The 21879-nt window shown below is 37.7% G+C and overlaps 1 protein-coding gene across 2 annotated transcripts in view; it reads left to right on the forward strand.

Moving 5' to 3' along the window:
• The window catches only part of Mnd1 (meiotic nuclear divisions 1 homolog (S. cerevisiae)), a 44318-nt gene that overhangs the window by 8090 nt on the left and 14349 nt on the right, over positions 1-21879 (forward strand). For both annotated transcript variants that reach the window (XM_013029728.1, XM_013029727.1), the window contains exons 4-5: positions 10788-10862; positions 14131-14245. In XM_013029728.1, the coding sequence (XP_012885182.1) occupies positions 10788-10862; positions 14131-14245 (190 nt within the window). The remainder of the gene's footprint in view (positions 1-10787; positions 10863-14130; positions 14246-21879) is intronic.

Genomic DNA, 21879 nt, shown 5'->3' on the forward strand with positions numbered 1-21879 from the left:
AAAAGCTGAGCAAGAAAAAACAAGAAGCCTTGTGTTTAAGCTCTGATACTTGAACAAACTAAATTAAGAAATAAGAATGAGAAATCACCTCTATCTACTAGGATGGCTACATCAGAAAAACAGGAAGTAAATGGCAGCACAGGGCTGCAGTCCCAGCACTTGGGAGACTGAGGTAGGAGAATTACAAATTCAAGGCAGCCTAGCTGTGTCTCAGAAAACAAACAAATCAACAACAAAAATCCCAGAAAAATATCAAGTGTTAGCAAGGAAGTGGGGAAATTATAACCTTTATGCACTATTGATGGTACTGTAAAATGGTATGAACAAGAACGCTAGAATACTTGGAATTTCCAGTTTCTATAATATACATACTAACTAGATAGGAACTTTCTTTTGATTAGATTAATGTGGTATGTCATTTCCACCTATTTAGTTTTAATCCTTGTTTTTTCTACTGGCAACATATAGTTAGGTCTTGCATTTTATATAATCTGATTAGCTTTGCCTTTAGTTAGGCTGTTCAGATGCTTTATATTCAGTAAATGTTAGTGTAAATATGACAAGTCATCCATTTTATCTCAGTTTTTTAGTTTTCATTTTTAATTTTTTAATATTCTGGATTTCTCAGAACACATTTGTATAAGTAAGAGGTTGACAACCTAAGCCAAATTTGCCGCAAGCATCACATCAATTAATTGCTGTCAAAATACTTCTCTCCCAACTGGTCTAAGAGTTGACTTCAGCTTATTTTGTGACACACCCCTAACTCCACTCTCATTTAGAAGCCAGAGGTCAAAGCTTAATCTGATACACCTGTTTGTAAGTCAAAGTCAAGTCAGAGGTGAATACGTAGGTCTTTTGTCTCCTGTTCTAAGCCCTCAGTAGTAATCATAGTTTCACTTCTCAACTAGCTGCAGAATCTTGAGAGTTTTACTGAAGTTTTTGAAAACCTTTTTCTATTTGCGAAAGACAAGTTATCCTTAAAAGAGTAGGTGTGTGGTTCCATAGACATTCTACACATGGTAGCTACACATTCAGCTAGGTCAGTACTCACCTAGGAGTATATACTATAAACCTCTTTGTTCAATCCAGTCATAACAAATATTTGAGGGTCTGCTGTGTGAAAACCATTTTTCTGCATTCTGAAGGTGATCAAAAGTAGAAGTTAAGGTCTGTGCTTTATAAGAAAGAACTTGTAGGGCTGGGAAGGTGGCTTAGTGGTAGAGTGCTTACCTAACATACATGAAGCCCTGGGTTTGATTCCTTAGTACCACATACACAGAAAAAGCTGGAAGTGGCGCTGTGGCTCAAGTGGTAGAAGTGCTAGCCTTGAGCAAAAGAAGCTCAGGGACAGTGCTCAGGCCTTCAGTTCGAGCCCCAGGACTGGCAAGAAAGGAAGGAAGGAAGGAAGGAAAGAAGGAAGGAAGGAAGGAAAGAAGGAAGGGAGGAAGGGAGGGAAAGAGAGAGAGAGAGAAAGAAAGGAGGAAGAAAGAAAGAAAATCTTGTAATCTGCTATGACCTGCTGAAGGTAAGATATATCCATGAGTGTAGAGTATGTGATTAACTTCCTAAAGAAAAAAATGGGTATTAGAGATTTAAGCTGATGGTGGAATTTTACAAAGATACAAAACAGTGTTGAATTGAACCAGATTCCACATTCAAGGTTGCAGTGAAGGATCAGCTTATTCTCCATTTTGCAAAACTGTAATGTTAACTTCCTTTGAGTTTCCTGTTAATTATTTCCAGATTGGGGTAGTTGTCAGAGGGATGCCTAATTATCTTTCTTTTTCCTTTCTTCCCCTCCCCCCCCAATCATTCCTGTTTTTTGGCTCTGCCAGTGATTCCAATTATGTGCAGGAATGTACTTGTCTCTTGAGAATGGACATTCTTATAGTAGGTCTGAAAATTAAATCAGGAAACATTTTCCCCCTTGCTTTGAGACTGTGAGGGTGTTGATCATTATTAAAGACAATCTAAAGGTCTCAAGTTTAACATTTTTATGAACACTCAACTTTTTTGTTGTTGTTGTTGTTTTGTTTTTACTGTGTATACTCTCTGTGCCTGCATTACTGTAAAAACTCTTTGGACAATGTAGTACAATAGAATGGGGGTTTGTGTTCAGGGATTTCATATCATTTATTTGATGAAAAAATGTACATTACATAGTTAATTAACTTATAATAATTAGATTATATGATATTAGTGCCAAATTCTAATCTTTGTTATGGATCCTAGTTGTTACACAAGTTTAGGCAAAGACGGGGTTTTAAAAAATATAGTTAAAATGAACTTGTTAGAAACTATTATTTTGAGCTGAAAGTTGGGTTTTAATGAATAGAAAAGATTTGCAGAGAGGAACAGGGAATTATTTATCAAGGCAGATATAATTTAAAGATATATGTTATATTTTAAATCCCTTGATTTTTCTACCTGAATAAAGTGTAACTATTGTTATTAGCTCTGTTTTACATATGAGAAAATTGAGGCACCAAGAAATTGAATGGCTTGCCTAAGGTGACAAATTTGGTAAATGGCAGCGGGCAGTCACATTCAGTGAATAGTGGTGACCAGCTTGAAAAGACTATAGTAATGAGGAAAAAACTTGGAAGTTAGATTGAGGCCAACCAACCTGGTTGGCTAGATTTTTCTCATATATATTATTCAGGCAAAGTTAAAAAATTTCATGGCAGGATTTTTAACATATTCTTTTTCTGACTTTCTTGGTTAAAACACAATAGTTTAAGAAATACTACTTTTTCATTCTGCTTTTAAGCAAAAAGTTTTCTTCCTTTATATATGTATTAAAATATTATCGCTAATTTTGCTGAAACTAATTTGAAGTATAATAGCTTATTTCCACAAAGCTGAAGTGTATATTTGGATTGGGGTAAAGGAATAGTTAAATAGCCTGTTAAAGTGTGGTCTTAGACCGTGATATATTCCTGAATCTTTTGGTGTAACTTAATGACTTAAGTGGGGAAAAAAGTTTCATGTAGAGATGTTGAAAAGAGATAGTACATGTTTTAATCTGCTGGTTTTTCTGAAATATAAGTAAGTAGAGTTTTAGTATTAGAATGGCAGCAAAAACATCTATTTTTGTACATTAGGAATGACCAGATACTTCTCCCCGGAGTCATTATTGTGATTTGATGTGGAGCTTAAAGTCCCAAGTAAAATGGCATTTCTTTCTATCCTGAAAGCTTTTGAATGCAGTCAACTACTATTTCCTCCTCTGACGGTGCCAAAGCAGGGAAAAGGTGGACTTTCTTTTTTTTTTTGTGAGGAAAATCTCAACATGCCCCCTTTCCCAAATAGGCTTTCTTTTATGTCTTAACCCAGTGTGAGTATTCTCACCCAGGAAGACTCTAAGCCAATATTGATTATGCTGTGAGAACAGACCCATTCTTTCTGAGCACAGGGCCTTTCTAGTGGGAACAATAATTTTTTGTTGTTGTTGTTGGTCATGGGGCTTGAACTCTGGGCTTGGGCACTGTCCCTCAGCTCTTCAGCTCAAGGCTAGCGCTCTACTACTTGAGCCACAGCACCACTTCCAGTTTTCTGGTGGTTTTTAGAGATAAGAGTCTCACAGACTTTCCTGCCTAGGCCGGCTTTGAACCGTGATCCTCAGATCTCAGCTTCCTGAGTAGCTAGGATTATAGGCGTGAGTCACCGGTGCCCTGCTTAATAATTGAAGTTTTATAAAGAAATAAAAGACTCCAGTGGAGTCTGCTTAGCATGGGAAACCATCTATCAGACCATGATAGGGGCTTCAGAGACCTATCTCTGAGTTTTGGGACTTCACTGAAGTCTACCTCGGAGAATAGGGCTTCTAAGAGGCCTACTCCTGGAAAAAGGCTGGCAAAGATGTGTTTCTGCCTATCTTTTCCTCATAAGAGTGCCTATTAATCTTTTACTGTTTCTACTGCTCTTTGTACTTACTCATTGTCAACGTTCCCTTATTTAAAGCTCTTTCTTAAGAGTGTTGACGACTCCAATATCTGATGAGTGTCTTAAAAATATGACTAACTCACCGGAGTTAAGTGCTACCCTAAAACCCCTCTTATGGAGGCTAGTAGACAAGCCATAAGCAAATATAAAAGTATTGGGGGTTTCACAAAGTCACTTCAGCAGAAGGAATTGTTTGTAAGACCAGAAGCTGTAGGGCAACTAGAACAGAAGGAATGTATGGCAATTGCTGAGATAACTACTTAGGAGAAAAAACTTCCTACTACTCTCTCATTTACTAAGAGACTTGCTAGATCTAAGTCTCCTTGGTGCTTATTATTAAAGAAGGAACAGGAAGGAAAAATCCTATGGGACAATTAAGGCCTCTATAAAAATAAGATAATGGTTAAATGGTGACAAACGTCGAAACCCATTATATTTCTTAGAGATAAGCCGGAAACAAGTGCCTTTCAGGCTACCAGCTGTTGACCACCCAAGAATGAAGCCCTGCAGCAAGATTGTGTAAACTTTTGCCCTTTCTTATGGAGACTTTTTGCTATAAAAGTTTGTTATTCTCTGCATTAAATCGCACTCAGCACTCAGCATCCACTCCTAATGTGTGTGAGTTGTCTGTTTGCCATCTCCCCATCCTATTCCAGGTTCCTCCCCTAGGTATCCTCCGTCGTCCCGACAGAACCCCGTCTGCGGCAGAGGGGCAGTTAACAGAGTCTGTCAAATGGTATCTTTATGCATTTAAAAGTCGCCTAGGGCTAGGAGTGTGTTTTAGCGGTAGAGTGCTTGCCTAGCATGCATGAAGCCCTGGGGTTGATTCCTCAGTACCACACATACAGAAAAAGCAGGAAGTGGTGCTGTAGCTCAAGTGGTAGAGTGCTAGCCTTGAGCTCAGAGAGACTGAAGGACACTGACCAGGCCCTGAGTTCAAGCTCCAGGACTGGCAGGAAAAAAAAAAAAAAGGTCCTGCCTTTTAAGCCAGACATCATGGTACATGCCTTCAGTCTCAGCTGCTTAGGAGGTTGAAGCAGGAGGATTGTTTGAGCCCAGGAATTGCAGAATAACCTGGGCTGTCCTGATAGAAAGACTTTCTGTCTCATACTCCCCTCAAAAATCCTACCTTTTATTTTGAATGATCTTGTTAGTTCTCTTCCTTGACCTAATCAACAATTAAATATATGATTGTTGAGTTTGAGTGACTGGTAGATTGGAGGTGAGAGAGTGAAGTATATGAATTATTTTTATAATGAAACAATTACAAATAATATAAAACAGTTACTGTAACTGTTGAAACTTGCATGAATTTTTATTATAGAATTTCGAACATTCAGATTCCCCCCTCTCCCCCATTTGCTTTACCCTTATGGTATAGAGCTTTGGATTCACTTCCAAACTTGTAGAAATTACTGTCCTTTGCTTTGCTTTGTTATTGGGACTTCACCTGGTGGATGAAGATTGGCTGTAGAATTCCCTGCTCCATCCCCTCAACACTTTCATGTTTTGTGGAAGGTACAGGTTTCCAATGGCAGTTCTGTAAAAGTCTATCTCCCTGCAAATCAGCCAAGCTGGCAAAGATATACCATACAAAACCTAGAGCTTTAATGTGGCCATGCCACCAGGTGGTGGCAGTGTCAAAACTGTGTGTATCGTTAATTCCCATTGGTAGCCTTGGAATGTTTTGCCTCTCAAAGGGATAGCAATGATTTGCCGGTATTAGTAACATCTCTAGCTACTCTATGTATGAGAAGTTTTCAAAGATTCAAGGATGGCCACCACTGACACCAAATGCCAGGAGGATGCGCAGCAAAGGAACCATTCACCCATTGCTGTCGGGAATGCAAAGCTGTAGTCGCTTTGGAGCACAGTTGAGCAGTTTTCTTATAAAACTACACATACTCTGACCACATGACCCACCACCATGGTCCTCAGCATTTTCCCAAATGAGTTGAAAACTCAGTCTATGCAGAACCCACGCACAAATGTTCATAGCAGATTTATTCATAATGGCCCAAACTTGGAAGCAACCAAGGTGTTCTTCAGTAGTTCAATACATGAACAAGCTGTGGGCTATCCATATGGTGGAATATTATTCAGTGTTGCAAAGAAAATTAGTTTTCAAACTATAAAAAAGACTTGGGAACTTGAAATGCATATTGCTAAGTGAAAATGAGTCCATAAAGACTGTACAATGTTTGATTCCAACCATGACATTCTGGTAAAGGTAAAACTATGAGGACAATAAGTGGGTCATTAGTTGCCAGAGTTTAGGTGCAGGGAGGGATGAATAAATGGAACACAGGAGATGTTTAGGGAAGTGCTTTACTTTTGGATGCCCTTCAGTGGTGGCTGTATTTGTTAAAATTCTTAGAATGTCCACCACCAAGAGTGAACTCTCCATAATGGGTGATGATGTTCATGTGGGCTCATGAATTGTAACCATAGTACTATTGGTATGGAATTTTGATAGTGGGAAAGGCTATGTAGGGATGGGGCGGGGATGGTATAGGAAATCTCTGTATCTTCTGACTACTTTTGCCGACTTAAAAAACTTCTGAAAAAAAAGGACTCTTTGTGTTGTTGATGTTTTATTTTTAAGACTAGGCCTATCTGTGTATATCTATGGAGATTTCTCTGCAAATAGCAAATTACAAGGCATTACATAAAGGAAAGTCCCATTTATGTTTTCAAATGTTGTCTGTATTGATCTGTATCTCAGTGGGTGAAGCTGGATTTGACAAGAAAGTGTACACTAGGTTTTTACTGAGGAGTGTAGAGATAGTGTGGGACTAGAGAGGAAGAGATTTTGCTTAAATGTTTCAGCCCCAGGACTGGCAAAAAAGTCTTTTAACACATTTGACTGCATAATTGTGACACAGTGGTACTGGAAAACCCTGACTTAACCTTTCTCTCATATTGAGATGGTAACACTGCTCAAATATATATGTATAAGTGGGTCTTTCTAGTGTTCGCTGTTTTCTTACAAGCAACTCCTCAGTGGAAAAGTTTGTACATTTTAAATTGTAGATACTCTAACAAGGCTTTAAATATATAGAAATGTAAAGAATTTTAATTTTTTAAGCATGCATGGTAGATACAGGGCCTTTTTTTATTCCTACAACACAGTACATGAATCTTAATGAAGCAGTGGAGACTGATGGGGTAGCTCTTCTTATTCTCTGTTCCTTGACATTTTTTTTCCCCCACCTGTGAAAATCTCCGTATTCTTCCCCTCATTCTTTGAGATTTCTTTATTTCTAAAAAAGAGCAAATCAGAATTCCAAAGCAGCCAGCTGGAATCAGTCTTTCTGTTTTCCTGTGAATAGGCAGTTCCTTCAGGCAGTGAAATTAGCCCTTTAGAAAACATGAGCATTATGTTTCTCTACCCAGAGTGTCTCTAATAGGTGGCCTGGAATGCATTCAAGAGAAGCATTGTGCTAGATCCTCAAATCTAAAGATGAAATCCTGTTTTTACTAATTATAGGTAGTTTTTGTTGTTGCAGCTGCTGCTGTATTCTGAGCTACTAGATTTCCAAAAATGATTGATTGCTTTAGTGAAATTTGGGAATGTTCTTGCTATAGATTGGCTTTAGATTTACTTGTAGAATGAGCCAGATTAGTTTGCTCTTTAATGGACTCATTTGGTGAATACCTTCTTAAAATATATAGTACCTCCTTTTATAATTTTTGTAAATATTTATACTTTGAATTTCTGAATACAGATATTTCTAAATTATTTTTCTAAGGCAGATTATATAATTTTTACTTAAGAACTGGGTCATATTTTTCTATTTATTAATGTCATGAGTATTTTAACTGAATTTGTTACTTAAGAAACAAGTTTATGTGTAGATCAGTAGTTCCTAGAATTATAGTGACAATTAGTAGGATCAATATTATAGGGGAACATGTAATAAATACAAATTCTTGGGGTTGAACATGGGCTCAGTGGAATAGAGCTCTTGCCTAGCATTTGCTTCATGGCCATGGTTTTGATTCCCCATTCCCATTTCACTGTTCAGAAACTTGAAGAGATGGGACCCAACAACTTATGTTTTAACAAGATTGAGAATTATTGGTTCATATGACAAATGTGCAGAACCTAAGACTCAGCTCTTACTGCTTGAGGCCTGCTCTGGCTTACTTCCAAAGTGTGTTAGGAGCTATAGCAGGAATGCTTCTGATAGGTGTACAGAGAGCAAGGGCAGCCCGGCAAGTTGATTCCTTTGTTCCCAGCAGTAAGATTTTTGAGAAGTCAAAATTCAGTACTTAGAATAAGTAGCAATAGCTTCTGTCTTGGTAATACAATTTAGACTGTGTCATTCTCTATTATTTAGCATGAAAATTCATCAATTCATAAATTAAAACACATAAGGCTATCATTAGAATTAAAAGAATTCTTGATTCAGCTGTCTTTCAAATTCTTTCATGTAAAAATACATATCCCCTGTTGGCTTTTTTTCTCTTGTTGGGGGTCATGGGTCTTGAACTCAAGGCCTGCGCTTTGTCTCAAGCTCTTTTGCTCAAGGTTAGTGTTCTGCAACTTGGAACCACAGTGCATTTCTGGTTTTCTGATGATTAATTGGACATAAGAGTCTCACTGACTTTCCTGCCCGGGCTGGCTTCAAACAGTGGTCCTCAGATCTCAGCCTCCTGAGTAGCTAGGTTACAGGCATGAGCCGCCAGCACCCAGCTTGTTGGCTTATTTTTAATATAATTTTTTACTATTTGGCTAGCACTTCTCAAATGATTTTTTAAAAATATTTTGATGGAAAAGTGTTGTGCTAATATATGTGTGCAAACTCTGTGTGTGTGTGTGAGTGTGTCAGTTCTAGTCTTGAACTCAGCTTTTTTTGCTTGAGCCATAAGCTTTCTGCTGGAAATTGGACATAATAGTCTCACAGACTTCACTGCACAAGCTAGCTTCTAACTATGATACTCAACTCTCAACCTCCTGAGTAGCTAGAATTATAGGTGTGAGCCACCAGTGTTGAACTGCATGTGCATTTTAATTGGAAAGATCTCTACTTCTGAATGTAACTGTTACATACATTTTAAATTTACTTCAGGTAGAATCTTTTTTTTGGGGGGGGGGGCCAGTCATGGGGCCTGAACTCTGGGCCTGGGCGCTGTCCCTCAGCTCTTCAGCTCAAGGCTAGCACTCTACCACTTGAGCCACAGCGCCACTTCCGGCTTTTTTCTTTTTGCTTATGTGGTGCTGAGGAATTGAACCCAGGGCCTCAGGCATGAAGGGCAAGCGCTCTACCACTAAGCCACCTTCCCAGCCCCCTTCAGGTAGATTCTTTAGGTAGATTCTTTGATAAACTTTATTTGGTAAACACCTTTATTATGAAGAACTACATCTCCTTGCTAAATTTAGAACCTTAATTCTTATTTTGGCTCTGAAATCTACAATGGATATGTATTTTTTAAAATTAATTAATTAAAAAATTTAAAGGAGAAAGATAAGGGCTCTCAAGAAGAGGTACAACTGGTTTGGCAATGCTGTTTAGTCAGGAGATCTTGTGAATGCTGTGTATTAAAATCAGTGCCTTAGAGAACTAGTAAAATAAAGCTTAGAGGGGCACTGGTGGCTCACTCCTGTAATCCTAGCTACTCAGGAGGCTGAGATCTGAGGATTGTGGTTCAAAGCCAGCCCAGGCAGGAGTGTCCATAAGACTCTTATCTCCAATTAACTGCCAGAAAACTGGAAGTGGTGCTGTACCTCAAGTGGTAGAGTGCTCATCTTGAACTGAAGAGCTCAAGGACAGCACCCAGGCCCAGAGTTTAAGCCCATGACCAGACACACAAACACACACACAGAGGAGGAAGAGGCAGCAGCAGCAGTAGCAGAAGCCGAAGAAGCAGGCTTATAATGTTCTCTTTATATGTATTGAGAAGTAGATTTCTGAAAGCCAGGACACAGCAACTAAATTTTGAAGGACTTTTCTGAATTTTAAACAAAAAGTTACCTAAATATTGTTTACCCTCTATAAAACTAGATCACATTATGAAAGTTCATTTTTAATAAGCTAAGGAAGCTTTTTCCCAATCACTGGATGAGTTGAAATTTGTGACTAGTTTATAGCAAATGATGTGATGTTGGGAGTTTTCAGACTCCAGGTAGGATGACTAAAATTGGGAAGGGAAGCAGTAATTTGACACTTCACCAGTCCTTTCTGGCTGATGCCTAGTCACATGTTAATGTTTGTTCTACACCTGCTGCTCTGCTGTAGAGAGCCATGCATTCTTCAAGCTTTCTAAGCTGAGGAAACAGCTAAACCGACTTCTACAAGATATATAAGACATACCTAACATTGGCAGCAGCCCAAGAGATATCCCCCCATCACCACCGCCCCCCACCCCTCACCCTGGAGAGTTTGTAAAGTGTGCAGTTCCTCAAAAAATGCTTTCTTCTGGGGGAATAATAAGTGATACGCTCATTACTGTTAGTGAAACACATCAAAGTACTGTAAGTCTGTAAGAAACAGTATTTTGAAGAGACTTTAGTCATAAGTGAAATAAAATTTGAAGAGAACTTATTAAAAACTTGTTTTTTTAAAATTTTCAAGTTCAGTTTCTCACTCATTTGGGATATAGAGGTTCTTTGGAGTAGAGGTGAAAAGCCTGATAAATGAGGACTGTGTAGAAAAGACTGAAGGCTGACAGCTGATTCATTTTCCTGAATGTGATAAAAATTGCTTTTTTGGTATAGTCTTTGACTTTTCTGTGACATACTCCTGGAGTCAAAAACAAATTTCATTTTGTCTTCCTGGGCTATGTGACAAGGAAGTATATATTAATAAGAATTTTATTTGTTTTTGATTCTCTAGTTGTCTGAGGGAAGCCAAAAGCATGCACACCTACAGAAGAGCATTGAGAAAGCTAAAATTGGCCGACAAGATACGGTATGTTTGTGACTTTAGATTCTTTAATAATATAAATATAAATGCTGTGTGTATGTACATATGCATACATATAACATTTATACGTATGCATATATAAGTGTTATATGTATGCATATATACAGTATGTACAAGTGTGTGTATATGTGTATACACACATCAACAGTAACCCTGGAGCCAGACTGCCTGAGTTTGAAAATATTTTGAATTCTTTATTCTCGTTTTCTTACTTGTAAAATGGGAATAATAAAATTTGCTTCATTAGGTATGGCTTGATTAAATAAGGTAATGTTTATAAAGCACTTAGGAGATTGTCTGGTACATAATAAGACCTATTAAAATTTACGTGCATTTTAAGATTTTTTTTTACTTTCATCTTATAAACTTTAAGTAATTATCACAATGTCCTTGTGGCTTTGTAGTATTTTTAAATTATTTAGATATTGATCTACTTTACTTTAAAAAGTACAATGTAGGGGATGGGAAGGTGGTTCAGGGGTAGAGAGCTTGCCTTGCATGCATGAGGCCCTGGGTTCGATTCCTCAGCACTATATAAGCAGAAAAGGCCAGAAGTGGCACTCTGGCTCCAGTGGTAGAGCGCTAGCCTTGAGCTGAAGAGCTGAGGGACAGTGCCCAGGACCAGAGTTCAGGCAAAAGAAAAAAAAGTACAATGTATTCTATAAAAGTTAGAGATTTTTACAAATCACTTCACTTTCTAATTTCATTATTAGCTCAAAACCTAGATTCATAATAGATTTATTGTCAAAATATATTTAAAAATAGATTTTGATTTATAAAAATATATTTTAAATATTATAGATGTATGTGAACCACAAAATATTTCACCTAGAGCTCTATATCTGTCACGTGACTGGACAAAACTATTAACTTTGCAGAAAGGAACAGACATCACAAGTTACAGTGACTTCAGTATTGTCAGAGTTAGTTTGTATATATTCTTTTATGTTAGTGGTTAGCACAGTTACAGGTAGGAATTGAAGAATAGGAAATTCTGGCATAAGTTGAAGCTATTATAATTTCCTCAGTCAACAATAGCAATGAGCACTTCTTTATTTGCTCTTCTTTTTACTTTTATGCTGAAATAATTTATGGAAGCATCTTCAAGTAATAGTGACATTCATGCCCAGAAACTCAGCCAGTTGGTCTACTATATTTAATCTGCTGGAACCAGTGCAGCTATGGGGGAAACCCGGCAGTAACCCTAGTTTGGAGCCTTCAGCTGTCAGAAAGATGTAATGATACAGAAAGGCTTCTGAGAAAGATGAAGTCTTACTAGCCAGGGCATTTTCAGAAATACTTACCCTTTCAATACCAGTGATTGTTCATGGAGCTGCTGCTGCTGCTGCTGAAGAAATAGCTAACAGGTATATTGTACTTACTCTAAACCAAACAATTACAAATGTATGTTCTATATTCATTGATCGTGCTAAGGATCCAAGGAGGTAGTTATCTACTGTTATTTCCAGTTCATATCTGATTGACTAGCATTACAAAGGAAGGCTTCAGTTCAGGGTTTCTGGAAAGTTAGCACTACTTGCGCAGATGTTCACCAATCTAGTTCTTCTGTCTTCATTAGCTCTTTTTCCTTGTCTCTATCCTCTTGAATCCTCGGTACTTTGAGTATAGATGGAAAATATTCTAGTTATTTATTTTTGTTCTAGTTATTCTAAATCTTCTTTGAGCTGTGCTAATGTGGTATGAACTAACTCTATCTAGCTGTTTACGTTAAAATCAAATACAGTTAAATTCAGTCTTCTAGTCATTGTAGCCACATTTCATGTTTTCATTGGCCATATGTGGCTAGTGACTCCTGCCTTTAAGTGTACAGCTCTAGGTCACTGCAAAGTTGTTTTGGACTATGTTGCTTCAGAGCATGCTGCTATGTGTATGCTTTTTACTGTATGAGGATGAGCAAAGGAATGTGCTTTACTTTAAAACAAAAGGAATAGCCAAAAGCAAAGGTAGAAAAGTACAAATATAAAAATACAAGGTAGCAAGGAACATTTTGACCACTTGAATTTTATTGTAGTTTGCCTAAGATATGTCTTATAAACTATAATCTTTGACAGTATATTTCAGTAGCTTTAAATATTTATAAAGGTTAATCATCCTTTCTGGTTGAAAAATCATCTAAAGCGTGTTCCTGGGGTTTGACCTCTGGTCTGAGTGCCAAGCTTAGAACATTTCTTAAAGGATAATTGTATAATGATTAATGTTACCATGAACTGTTACTTACACACATAAATCTACTGAAATTGCCCCCAAATGCAGGATGCTCTTCTCTAATATATAACACAGTCATCTTTTGATTTTATCCAAACAGAATCAGTAACCATATTTACCCCTATTTAATTTTAGTAGATACAAAAGATGCTTGAGATTTCAGAGTAACATGAAAATTGAGCTTGTTTTTATGCTGTTCATATATGTATATACAGTTTCCTTCTATATCCAAGGGGGATTGGGTCTTCTGAGGAAGCCAAAATCTATCTAAGGATTTTTGTGTCCTATATTAAAAAAAAATAGTATAGATAGGGCATGATAGCTGACATCTGCAAAACCAGCTAATCAGGATGTCAGGATCTGGAATTTCAAGGCCAACTCCAGCAAATTTATAAGCTGGATGTGGTGGGATATACCAGTGGCCCTAGCTATGTAGGAGACTGTAGACAGAAGGATCTATTCTGGGTCTTGTCTTGGTTAAAAATACCCCCTACCTTTTAAATAACATACATAAATTAACAAAGGAATGTTGATGGTGTGATTCGAGAGTACAGCTTCTGCTAGCAAATAGTAGGCCCTATGTTCAATCCCTAGTACCACCTCTCAAAAAAATAAAGAAAAAGCAAATGGTGTAATATCTGCCAAAGTCTTACCACATCTTCTCATATCATCTTTGGATTACTTACAACTAATACTGAGCAAATGGTCATTACATTGTGTTGTTTAGGGAATAATGACAAAAATATGTACATGTTCAGTACTAGGGTAATTTTTTCCAAGTATTTTTTGATCTGCCATTGGTTGAATCTGAAATTGGAGATTCCGTGGATACAGAGAGCCAACTGTATTTTTCTTATTATACTTAAGTAATTGTACAAAGGGTTTTCATTTGACAAAAGACAACTATGTTAATATATATACAAGCCTAACATACATCATTTATAGGAATTAAAGTGTCTATAAAATATATTACTTTTTAACATGAGATTCCATTTCCTAATTGTACATAAAACTATATTGAATGCAGGAAGAGCGAACCATGCTAATAAAAGAGCTTTCTTCACTCCGGGACCAAAGGGAACAGTGCAAAGCAGAAGTAGAAAAGTACAAAGAATGTGACCCACAAGTTGTGGAAGAAATACGTAAGTTTCTGTCTGAGTGCTCTAACTTTGTGATTATAGCAAGTAGAAAACTATCATCTTCATATTTCCACTGAGACTTTATGTTAAGCATTGAGTAGCCATAACCTTGAAAACTTACAAGTATTTCAAAAGTAAGAAGGTATGGTGAAGCAGAAAGATAAAGACATAAAATAGAGGCTTGGGAAACTAGGAAAACAGAGAAAGAGCTAATTTGGTTCCAAGCACCTTGCTTCTGGACAGAAATACATCATTTTCTTGTAGGTACTAAAAAGAATATCATAAATACAAGTGTTTGCAAGTTCTAGAAATTCACTCTACATTGTGTTGCTTTTTAATACCAGGGATTTTCTGACCTTTTTTAAAAACCACAATCCCCAAAACTTAGTTTGAAATTTTTATATATTATGTGAAGATAAAACTTGATTTTTTAAATTTTTATTTATTTTGCCAGTGTAGGGCTTGAACTCAGGGCCTGGGTAGTGTCTTTGGGCTTCTTTTACTCAAGGCTAGCACTCTACCACTTGCTCCACAACACCACTTCCAGTATCTTTTAGTAAGAGAACTTTTAGAAAAATTAATATAGAGTGTGATAGAAAGCTTTGAGAGAAATTTGAAATATTTGGTTACTTTAAAATTAAACTACAATGAAATTAACCTACAAATAGTTTGGTCATAAGCTAATCTAGTGCTTGGCTTTTGAGGGCACAAGAATGCTCTCATGCCCATGCAGGAATGGTTGAAACTTTTATTAAGTTTATTACACTGTTTTGTCCTATGTGATGATGATCCTAAGCTTAATGTGGTCATCTCCAGTTAAAGATATCAGTAGGGGTAAAGGGTCATGCTAGACAGAGTCTTGATGTGGAACAAATTACTTCAGGCCTGCAAGTTAAGATATTGACATTCCTGTTCATCTCAGTCAGCAGCAACTTTGGGAAGTGTATCACCCTCAGAGAAAGGTAGTAAAACATGACGGAAGATGTTTCAGTGACTACAAAGAATGATGGATTTCCTAGAGTTTGGAATAAACCATTGAGAGGGGCAGTTACAGCTGAAATTTTATACTAGTACTTAAGTTCTCTGTACCATCTTAAACCTTGATTTAAAAACTTGGTAATTTATTTCCTAGCTCAAGGAAACGTGCCAATGTGAATTTTATCCAAGATATGATATCTAGGTTAAAAAAAAAGTGAATTTTGTATTTTAAAATTTTCAGTAACCAAGAGACTTTAATCATTTACTTTCTTTCATTGAGACAGGGTCTTGCTACAATATCCAGACTAATCTCAATCCCTTGGTTCAAACAGCCCTCCTGCCTTATCCTTTAGTGTAGCTGGAACTGCATATGTGTACCAGTTCACCTGGCTGAGAATTCACTGTTCTTTATCAGTATCTGACCTAGACTATCTTTTAATGTACTATCTTTTAAAGTTGGTACTATAATAGAATTCTGGAGACTCTGTAATGGCGAATCTATTAGAGATAAGTTTTTTGACTTGTATATGAGAGGACTCCTCCTTTACTAGTTTGTGATTTAAAAAAAAAAACTCCATTAAAGCACATCAATCATAACTACTTGGGAAGCAGATTAGAAGGTTCACAGTTCAAGGCCAGCCAGAGCAAAAAATTCATGCACTCTAGTCTCAATAATATGCTTGTCGGGGCTAGGAAGGTGGCTCAGTGGTAGAGTGCTTGCCTTGCATGCATGAGGCCCTGGGTTTGATTCCTCAGTACCACATAAGCAGATAAAGACGGGAGTGATGCTGTGGCTCAAGTGGTAGAGCACTAGCCTTAAGCTGAAGAGCTGAGGGATAGCGTCCAGGCCCAGAGTTTAAGCCCCACGACTGACACCCCCTCCCCCCCCAAAAAAATGCTTGTCATCTCAGCTATACAGGAAGCATAAGCAGGAGGATTTATGTCAGTCTGGCCTCACACAAATGGAACGTCCCATTAAAAAACATAACAAAAGCAAAAGAGGCTGAAATGTATGGCTCAGGTGGTAGAGCACCTGTATAGCAAGTACATAGCCTTGTAATCAAAGCCTAGTATCATGAAGAAAAAATATAATATTACTTGTCTTCTGAATATTGTAGATGTGAAGGCAGGATTTCTTTTTCTATAAAAAGCCACTAAGCAGAGCATTGAGGATACTGCTCAGCAGTAGGCTGCTTACCTAATGTACATGAAGCCCTGAGTTCAACCCTAGTACTGCCCCCCACAAAATAAGTTAATGAGCTATAATAAGACAAAAAACTTAAATTCTGACCTGAAAAAATAGCTAACTTTGGTTCCAATTCAGAATAGCAAACATAAACCTATTCAAATGCAACACTAATGTTTTCAGTCAGTACAGAATGTATGAAATATCATTTTATTTAAGATTTATTTATTTACTGTGTCATACTAGGGTTTGATCCCAAGACTATAGGTGCAAGGCAGGCATTCTAGCACTTAAGTACACCTCTAGCTGAAACTTTCTTTTCCTTTAAAAAATATTGTATGAAGGTGATGTACAGAGGGGTTACAGTTATATGTCAGGTAATGACTACATTTTTTTTTTTTCTTTTTGGTTGGCTATGGTGCTTGAACTCAGGCTGGGTGCTGTCCCCGAACTCTTTTGCTCAAGGCTAACGTTTTACCACTTTTAGCCACAGTTCCACTTCTGGTTTTCTGGTGGTTAATTAGAGATAAGAATTTCAGGGCCTTTTCTGCCTGGGCTGGCTTTGAACCACAATCTTCAGATTTTAGCCTCCTAAGTAGCTAGGATTACAGGCATGAGCTACCAGCACCTAGCAGCTTTTTTAGTTGGTGTTAATTCTATCTTCCTTTGCTTCTCCCAGTTTTTCCTGCTAATCCTCACACCTGAAACTGGTTTTTAAAATACTTGATATATGCTGAGCACCAGTGGCTCATATGTAATCCTAGCTTCTCAGGAGATTGAGATCTGAGAGTCATGGTTTGAAATCAGCCCAGGAAGAAAAGTCTGTGAAACTTTCATTTCCAGTTAACCACCAAAAAGCCAGAAGTGGATCTGTGGCCAAGTGGTAGAGAGCTAGCCTTGAGTGAAAAAGCTAAGGAACAGTATCCAAGCCCTGAGTTCAAGCCCCAGTACTAGAGAGCGTTCCCACAAGGACATACACACTCTTTGATATCAGACAATAAAGGACTGTGGTTCTTAGAGAAGGGAATGTTCATCTGAGGTTCTTAGATGAAGTGGGTATTAAATTTCCCCACTCGTTTTGTTGGAAGAGGCTTCTGGTCACAGTTCGATAGAGAACTTTGGTAGAACCTTGTACATTGAGTCCCTGAGTAAAGGACTTGAAACTGAAAATCAGGAAGACTTAAGAAGAGTATAAATTTCAGAGGACAGAGCGGTAGAGAGGAAAGAATGTGAAGAAAGAACTCTGGGTATGCACAGCAAGTTCTCACAGTATTGAGAGCAGAAATAGGATGAACTGTCCAAGCCTGGAGAAGAACCTTTGATAGATTGGAAGGAACTGTGCCAGGCACACATAAAGGACCAAGAATAGTGTTCATTTCTCTCCAGCCAGGTGAGGAAAGTTTATATTGATGTCATTTGTTAAAGAACTTAAGAAGAGTCTTTCCTAAAAAGAGGAAAATAAATAGGTCTGAACTCAGCTATGTTTTGGACTTGTCTAATAAACCATGTGACTAAGATTTGAAAGCATCCGATTATTGCCAGATAACTCAAACTCATAGAAAAAAAAGCTCAAGAATATTTATTAAGCTGGGAAGGTGGCTCAGTGGTAGAGCGTTTACCTTGCATGCCTAAGGCCCTGGGTTCGATTCCTCAGCACCACATAAGCAAAAAGAAAAAAAGGCGGAAGTGGCGCTGTGGCTCATGTGGTAGAGTACTAGCCTTGAGCTGAAGAGCTGAGGGACAGCGCCCAGGCCCAGAGTTCAGGCCCCACAACTGGACCCAAAAATAGAAAAGAATATTTATTAAAACACAAAAATATCTAACATCAGGCCTAGCGCTGGTGGCTCACGCCTGTAATCCTAGCTACTCAGGAGGCTGAGATCTGAGGATCGCGGTTCAAAGCCAGCCCGGGCAGGAAACTCCGTGAGACTATCATCTCCAATAAACCACTAGAAAACTGGAAGTGGCGCTGTGGGTTAAGCAGTAGATCACTCGCCTTGAGCTGAAGAGTGCAGGGAACAGCGCCCAAGCCCAGAGTTCAAGCTCCACGACCGACAAAAAAAAAAAATCTAACATCCAGCATAATAAAATTTATTATATCTGGCGTATAAGTAAAGATAGCCGGGCATGGAAAAAAATAGTCAAACATAATCTACAATAGATAGTCAAATTGTACCCAAAGATTAGAATTAGCAGGCCAAAGCATTACATTACAATGCTATAACTGTAAGCCATATGTTCAAGTTAAATACAAATATAGAAGATATAAATTTTCTTGATAGGAAACTGTCTGACATGAAAATTTCACTTGTTTGATTTAACAGCATACTTAATTTTTCAGAAGAAAGGGATAAGCCCGGCGCCGGTGGCTCACGCCTGTAATCCTAGCTACTCAGGAGGCTGAGATCTGAGGATCACGGTTCAAAGCCAGCCCGGGCAGGAGAGACCGTGAGACTCCTATCTTCAATAAACCACTAGAAAACCGGAAGTGGTGCTGTAGCTCAAGTGGTAGAGTGCTCGCCTTGAGCTGAAGAGCTGAGGGACAAGCGCCCAGGCCCAGAGTTCAAGCCCCACAACCGTCAAAAAAAAAAAAAGAAAGGGATAGTCTATTTGAAGACATAGTGATAGAAACTATTCAAAATAAACAAATGTAAACTTGTTTCTGGTATTCATGAGTTATAGGATAGATTTACCTAATAGGTGTGCAGTTGGACTCCTAAAAGGATATGGGTGAGTAGGGCATATGGAGAGATTGTTGGGCTAGCAAAATATAATACTAATTTGTTTCACAAATTTTTGTGAAAACTATAATCCCACAGATCTAAGAAGTGTGTGTGTGTGTGTGTGTGTATGTGTGTGTGTGTGTGTGTGTGTCCAGGGTTTGCTTACTATGCAGACATTCTGCCACTTGAAATTTTTCTCCTTGATCCTTTTTGCTTTGCTCATTTTTTTTTTCTTTTTAACAGAATCTCACATTTTTGCCCAGGTTAACCCAGATCATGATCCTCCTGTTTACCCCTTCTGCTTAGCTTGGATCACAGGTGCACAACACCATGCTCAGTTTATGGGTTAAGAAGGGGTTTTATGAACTTTTTGCCCAGACTGACCTCAAACCTCATTTCTCCCAATCTCCACCTTCCAAGTAACTGGGATTACAGGTATAAGCTACCTTGCTCAGCCTAATAAACTTAAATATTTAAGTAATAAACACTACAGATCTTTAGACAATTTTATTAGGCTTTAACCTATCCTCACTCCAAATTCCCATTTCCCAATAAAATTGTTTTTAAAATGTGCTTTTTAATAATGAGGGTTTGTGCTGGGCACTGGTGGCTCATGCCTGTAATCCTAGCTACTCAGGAGGCCAAGATCTGAAGATTATGGTTCAAAGCCAACCTTGGCAAGAAAGCCCAATTAACCACCAGAAAACTGGAAGTGCATTGTGGCTCAAAGTAGTAGAGTGGTAGCCTTAAGCACAAAAGCTCAGGGATGCCTCTTAGGCCCTGAGTTCAAGCCTCATGATTGACGAAAAAAAAGAAAAAGGGTTTCATAGGATTTGAACTATCAAGTTACAACAGAGCAGATTACATTGGATTAAAGGCTTATACATTTTGCAAATGGACTTTAATAGGATTTGGTTCTTAATAGCATAGTTATCAAACCCATATTACAACACTCAGGCTTATCTAAGCCTGTTACAGTTTATTTTGGACACTAAATGCTGATAGTAGGCATAATAACCCTTGGTTCACATTGTCATGGCTATGTATTATTTCTTGTTTTTCAATAAGGCCTGTGAGAAATATTTGTTTTATAATTCCCATTGAATTATAAACATCATTTAGCAAGCATGAGCAAGATTAATTAAACATATTCAAGAGGTTAGAGATAAAAGCCTTATTTTCTTTTTACTTTGTCAATCTGAGACTAGCTTGCACTACATAATGAGATCTCTGTCTCAGTAAAAACAAACTACAGTAGTGGACATGAAAAATTCACCAAGTGGTTAACAGAAGCTTAAACAAGTTAAAGAAAGAATCAGTAAATTGAATACAGTTCAGTGGGAAATTTCCAATCTGAGGAACAAGAACAAACAATGAGGATATTAAATGTTAATGTTTTATGTTAGACATCAAGAATGTTAATACGTACATAATGGAAGTTCCAGAAAGAGGAGAATATATCTGAAGAAATAATGGCTGAGAATAGCCCAGATTTAATGAAAAAACAGATACACATAGACATATCATAATCAAATAGTCTAAATGTAAAGACAGGATCTTGAAAAAACAAGTTATCACTAACAAGGATTTTCAGTGAGAGTAACAGCTGTGTTTGTTTTTTTTTTCTCTGTCACTGAGACAGTGTTCAAAGAGCAGGAAAAACAAGATCTATCAAGCAGGAATCCCATATCCAGAAACATTTTCCTTCAAAAATGAAGGGCAGCCAAGCACTAAGGGCTCACGCCTGTAATCCTTGCCACTCAGAATGCTGAGATCTGAGAATCACTGTTTGATGCCAACCTGGGGAGGAAAGACTAGGACTCTTAGCTCTAATTAACCAGTAAAAGGCCAGAAGTAGAGCTATGGCTCAAGTAGTACAGTGCCAACCCTAATCAGAGAGCTAAGGGACAGCACCCAGTCTCTGAGTGTAAGCCCCAGTACCAATTTAAAAAAAAAAGGTAAAATTAAAATATTGCAAGGTAAACAGCAATCATTACAGACCTGTACATATGTATGTGTATATAGATATATAGATGTGTGTATTTGTATTTCCTTTTGTTTCCCTACTTGATAGTAATAATAACCTATAATCATGAGATCTCAATGTATAAAATAAGTTTGTGACAATAACAGTATAAATTGGAGTGTGGGTAATGGCTCTATAGGAGCAAAGTATTTCACTTCCAGAGACAAAAAAGAAAAAGAGAAGGAGTTGAACAGATGGTTCATGCCTATAATTCCAGCTACTTGGGAATTCAAAAACAGTCCAGATTATAAAAAAAAACAGCGAGGCCCTATCTCAAAGAACAAGCAAGGTAGGTACAGTGGTGCCTTACTAATCCTAGCTATACAGGAGACAAGGTAATTGTTGGCAAGGAATCATGTCTGAAGCTAGCCCAAGCCAAAAATGTGAGACTCTATGTGAAAGCTTATTACGAAAGAAAAGAATTTGGTGGTGGATAGCACAATTGGTAGAACGCTTGCCTAACAAGCACAAGAACCTGAGTTCAAATCCCAGCAGCCTTATAAAAAAAAAGTTGGAGAAGGAAGAAAAAGAAGGAGGAAGAAGTTGGGGATGGAGGAAGGAGATAATAGTACACTAAAAATATCCATTTTACACACAAAAAAGGCAATTGTAGAGGTATATATTACTTTGTCCCCAGATTAGGCCTTAGTATCTTGACTATGACATCAAAAGCAGAAGAAAACAAAAAAGTAGAAAAACACACACAAAATGGGAGAAATATTTG

This window comes from Dipodomys ordii, unplaced genomic scaffold, assembly GCF_000151885.1.
Source record: "Dipodomys ordii isolate 6190 unplaced genomic scaffold, Dord_2.0 Scaffold122, whole genome shotgun sequence".
In the NCBI taxonomy this organism is placed as follows: domain Eukaryota; kingdom Metazoa; phylum Chordata; class Mammalia; order Rodentia; family Heteromyidae; genus Dipodomys; species Dipodomys ordii.